Source organism: Bombus impatiens, unplaced genomic scaffold (assembly GCF_000188095.3).
Source record: "Bombus impatiens unplaced genomic scaffold, BIMP_2.2 scf_0279, whole genome shotgun sequence".
Taxonomy (NCBI): domain Eukaryota; kingdom Metazoa; phylum Arthropoda; class Insecta; order Hymenoptera; family Apidae; genus Bombus; species Bombus impatiens.
The window spans coordinates 202,058-207,728 of record NT_176698.1 but is presented as its reverse complement, the minus strand read 5'-3'; the positions used below and the strand labels follow the sequence as shown (position 1 = coordinate 207,728).

General features: G+C 44.5%; 1 protein-coding gene across 2 annotated transcripts in view; it reads left to right on the top strand.

Annotated features, from left to right (window-relative positions):
* The window catches only part of LOC100750148, a 34,814-nt gene extending 29,358 nt beyond the window's left edge, over nucleotides 1–5,456 (top strand). For both annotated transcript variants that reach the window (XM_024367095.2, XM_033320332.1), the window contains one exon: nucleotides 3,462–5,456. In XM_024367095.2, coding sequence (XP_024222863.1) covers nucleotides 3,462–3,641 — 180 coding nt within the window. In that variant the 3' untranslated portion in view covers nucleotides 3,642–5,456. The remainder of the gene's footprint in view (nucleotides 1–3,461) is intronic.
* Nucleotides 5,457–5,671: the final 215 nt, after the last annotated feature.

Here is a 5,671-nt window from a genome sequence, read left to right as displayed (position 1 = left end):
CCGTGGCCACGGGCCGAGAAAATTATCTTCAATTATCTCGTGCAATCGTGAGCCCCCTTTGCTCTCTTCTCCTTTGCTCGCGATCTCTCGATCTCTTCTTCGCATTACTCGCCAACCTCTTCGTGATTTATTATTCATGGAAACTATTTCTTTATTCTATGAATTGGCGCATAAAAATATGAATTCTTAATACGAGTTCAGAGAAATGCGAAAAATATCAATTATTACTCCTTGAAGTAGGAAAAATCTCGAAATTCTCATTGGTAAACCTAACGAATCCGGATATTGGAAGTTTAAAAAATTACAAAAGAAAGACAGATACAAATATGGGGCAATTTTATACCAAGGGTTAATCACACGGGCCAGACATCCAAGTATTCCGCAATCTTTCGTTCCTAGAAAGCCTGTCGAAGCCATTCGCGGTAGCACCAAGAAAATTGCTTCATCGACACGATAAAATATTCCTCCCGCTTTTAGCTTAGCTTAGATTTCCTCGAAGTCTGATTTAACCATGGCGCAGTTAATGGAACGTCCCGTCGGTATTTATCAGTTATTCAAACGATAGACGCGCAAATTGATACATTAGACACTCGGTGGCATAACGGATCCCTTGGTCGATCTAGCAAGAACATTCTGTCCACTCTTCTTGCCGTTGCTCTTGGCTACATAATCGATGAGTTCCTTCCGAAGCACGCGATCGACCGCTTCGTCTTACGATTTACGTCGTATTTCCACCATCTTTCAAAGTATTCGCCAAGATCGAATCGTAGCGAGGGTTTCGTCGCCCACCGTGCGTTGCGCATTTGCTACTCAGGTTGCCTCGACGTTCAGTCCGCGAATCTCAGTTGCCTGTGAACGTTTTCTTACGCGGCTTACCGAAACGTCCGTCCGAATGGCTATTTTCGCTCAATATCCCGATCTCCGATAGTTGATGGCGTTGCTGTTCGTTTTTCATTGAAAGGTTTATCATTGTATCGTTGGCACGGATGTCAGGGTTTAATCTAATTTTGTTGAATTTTTTGGCGAAAGGTAAATGTAATTCAAGTTTGAATTGTTAATCGTGAAGTTATAGCGGTAAAGGAATTTTCTCTTTTTCCATTTGTATTTATTTATTGTAACTTATTATCCGATAGAATATACATATTTAGATTAACTCGTGAATCGGCTATTTAGTAAAGCGACTTTTCTTTTCTGTAGCGAGACAGAAAGTTTCTTCCGTTTGTTAAGACCATTCTTCCAAAGCTGTAGAGCTTCCTCGAAGAAGATGTGCGACGCAACAAAGCAGGAAGTTTAATTAAATCTGTATCACGTTCCTTCAGAATGGACGGTATCGTCTTGCGTATTAAATCCACAGAAAATGGTTGGTCCGTGCGTTTCCTGTTCGCTGAATTATTAATCATCGCACTACTTGAATTAAAGTTGCCAGCCTTCTCTAATCCTCGCATTAAATCAACCGCGCGGTGTAACGCGTTCCCGAACGAACGGAAAAGCGGAGAAAAGAGGAGGTTGCAGCAACGATATTTAGCCAGTTACGCAACCGGCTGCCACGAACAATTAAAATTTACCGTCCCGGCAACGATAAACACCGACAACGTAATCCTGGCGACCAGGTCGCGCATAAATTCCGCGTTTAAACGGTGAACGAAGCTCGAGCGAAACCGCGCGTGTTGCTCAAGCGGTTCAGGGCGTTCTCTTCCGGGCCCGAAGCAATAAAACCTGCTCGCCATCTTTCCATACGCCTGTATAGTCGTCGGGAGAGAAAGTTTCGAGTCGTAGCTGGCTCGATGATAACGGACAAGACGCGTGAAACGTTCGTTCGGCTTCGCACTTCCCTAAGACGATTCGAAGTAAAAGGAAATTCAGCTGACAGAGCTCGAGAAAAGATCGCGATAGAAAGAGGGGAAGACGTTTGAACGAGTAATGGGAAGGGGAGGGATACTATTAATTGACGAGGAGGACTCCCACGAGAAGAGTCCATAGACCATAATTCTTTCTTAATGCGACGCCTTTCTACTTCTCTCGCTCGCACCCTCTTCATTCGCCGCGTAATCTCTTTCCTCGCGACGAGGCAACACTCGGCCCGAGTGTTTTTCTATCCTCCGGTTCACGTAGAGGGACGAAGGAGAGTTGTATTGGGGCGGATCGAAGCCCACGATGACCAGATATTATGGAGCCATCCCCCCATAAAAGCCTCTGCTCACGGAGATTGAGCTCACCCCCTGTTTCTCGCCGTTTATTATTGCACGTCCGGCCACCACGAGTGGATTAAGACGAAACGAGGATCGGAAGTCGCGCGCGCGCACTCTACGGACTGCGGGTGTGATCGAGGAAACAGAGAGGAAATCTCCCTTTCACCCTCCACTCTCTTGGAATGGGGAAGATACACTGACCGGCAAATATTCGCCCAGCAGATACAGGAGAAAGCGGAATTATCGCTGGCGGGATATATTATCGTGGTGCTTATCAGACCCAGAGAGTTTGACGCGAATCTCTGATCTCTCGAGGTGATTAATATCTCAATAAAACGAAATTTCCGTTGGACGAAACAATTGATCGTAAGGAGAAAGAGTGAATTGAATTGCTAGAAGAATATCGATAACCTTTGTCGTGCTGATTTCACCCCCTAATGACTAATTGCATAATGAAGCGTTCCGTGCAAGTTATAACGAAGACCTTTGTGTTCGAGAAGGGTCTAAGGGGATGGGAGACACGGATTCTTAAGCGAGGAAAGTTTCGCAGGCCAATTGTTCCTCAGTGGAAATTCTTCAAAGCGGAAATTAATTGACAATTAACCGGTATTAATGCGCTCCTGGCCGCGATTTGTGTTTCGCGCAAGTGGCGCCGCTATTCCCGAGGGAGCTCGGTGGACCTTAATCGGCGGCGTCGTGTTCCCCCCGAGCGTCTCTCGTCTTCTCGTGTAAATTCGAAGGGATCAGGCAGAGAGAACTCGATAAAAAGAGCGCGGTGCTTTCTCTACGCCGGAGGCTTAGCCGCAAGGAGTGTCGAATCGACGGTAATTCCGTCCAATTAGGACACTCCCAATTAGAGGAGCCTTAGCCTGAACCCCGTCTTTCTTTGACCCACCCCATTTCCCTGTGATTCTTGCTCCAACAGAAACACGACAGCTCGTCGAGTTCCTCTTATCGAGGTTCTACGGAGAACGTTGTGTCTTTCTTAAACTTACTTCCTTCCTCAAATTCTGTAATCTGTACTACTATGCAGTAGTACTACTATGCAGTAGTATTAAGCGTCGGCTTAATTGCAGCGATTTTTTTTCCTTTCGCTTATTGCTAACTATTATTCCGTCTTTCTACCAGTTTTCGAAACTGTATCTACATAACTTTAGGATCTTACAGGCGAAAGTTACACATAGCACTACCAACATAGTACTTGTACCAAACTATACAGCGATAAAACTAAATCTGATGGAATACTCAGATCGTTTCTCTGCTGTGTTACAGGCCGCCGAGATCGAGAAGTCTCGACTGAGCGCGATGAACCCAAGCTTCGCAAACACGAACAACTCGAGCGAATCCACCGACAGCTTCCTGTCGTTGCTTATCCCAGCTCCTCTCCGCGAGACCTTGTGGACGACGGTGGCTCTGTATCTCGGATGGAGGTTGGTCTCTCGCCTTCGATAGGCGCAACAGAATTGTCGTTTCGTCGTCACGACGAACGACTACGACGCTTCGAGAACTCGAAGAACGATTACCCAAGCTTGCAGCCACATCAGGGACAGCCAGTACGACGTGTCGCTACTTGGTAAACCAGCAACTGTTCCTTCCTGGCCCGTTACACGCACCACGTGCGTCCGGATACCATCGTCCGGTATCGATCATTCGAAGGTCGAAAGACCGATAGGTAACCAGCAGGAAGGGCTCTGCTTGGACGATTCCCGCTGGACGTCCTACCGAAATATCCAACGCGATATCTTGTACGATTTATTTTCTATGTATGCGTGTCTATCGCCTTCCGCGGACGAGAATGCACTAATGCTATGTCGCCGTCGTCCTATCGATGGTGATGTTTCGAGCGAGGATGAATACTCGGAGGATGAGGAGGACGAGGACGAGGATGTCGAAGAATTCGACGAGTACGGAGGTATAGATAGCGGTATTGACGACGAGGATGACGAGGACGACGAGGATGGAGCTTGTCAACTCGTTACTTGTCAAGGAGTCAGAGTTATCTGAAGCCAAGTACCATTTCATACTTCTCTGATGTTTGTTGTTTGACGATGATTCGATGTAAAAAGGAGACCGATGTCGCGTACGTTCGAGTAACTCTGCCTCGACGACGATCAAAGACTCGCATCCGGAGTCTGTGTTCTTTTTGATTTGTCTTTTTCTTTCTTTTTTTAATGTTCCGCATCGACATCGGTCAAGCTCACGGTTACTTAGAGCTATAGTTAGTATCATCTTGCTCGAGAGAGTTCATCTTCCGCGTGATCGTCGCGCGATGGACTCGGGATACAACATCGACTCCCAGGTGCATTCTCGCCCGCGGCAGCGATCGACGTGTATTATCGAACACTGACTGTTCGTTCGATCATGCCGATCGTTCGCCTTCAGATTATATTGCATGGTGGAAAGTTAAGAAGATAATATAAATATATACATATATATATATATATATTGATTATTATATATATATTATCATATATATATATTGATTATTATATATATATATTATATATATATATATATTTCTCCCGGGTGAATTTACAAATAATATTCGAATAGAACGAATAGCGAAGGTGACGATCGCATTGTGACACTGGTCTTGGTGAGGGTGACGGGGAGCTAAGTACGAGATCCAAAGAGGACTTAACCCAATAATCAAATGCTGATCTCATTACGGATATAAAATAAAAAAAATTAAATAAAGTAGTGTGATCACGGGAACGGAACAGAGTAGACATGGACATTTTCGTTTCTCCGTACAATCTCACTTTGCTCTTCTCCGTCTGTGTTTTTTTTTCTTTTTCTTATTATGCATTTGCTTAATTTCTCGTACTCGTAAGACATTTCTCTGTTCCGTTCCCGTCGGTAGGAAGTATTTTGACGTGGCTTGTAGATAACGTGGTTACCTAGCCGATACAGGCAAGGCAGAACTCTATCTGAGATATCATGATACCGCGCCATGTCGTTCCGCGGGCGATCGACGATCCTCGAGGAGAAAAAGATGGCAAAAAGATAGAGAAGTCTGCCAAGACACATTTGTCGACAATTTGATTCAGATGATTTAAAGTATTCGGAATTGATCGATTCAAGGGTCGATTAATTACGATTTTTGAAGAAAAACGGCCGTGGATTAAGATCGATATCGCTGGACGTTCATGGCGATGGTCGAATCATCTGTACATAGAAAGATTTTCAAGGGGAGCTTCTCTCTCTCTTTCTCTCTAACTCTCTCTCTCAGTATATTCCAAAAGTAAAAGAACAAAAAAAAAAAAATAATACTATGAGAAGAAAAACTCAAAGAGAATAAAGAGAAGAAGAAAAGATAAGATGCGCGATTGAGCTGGTAGGGAAACGGGCGAGGACATGTAACGTGAAGAGGGGAGCAACGTATTGTAATTGTATAGAGGATTTAACTAAAATAATTAAAATTCAGTAAATAAGTCGACATTTAATAATTAAAGTAGATAATTGATAGATCGAGGATCGCA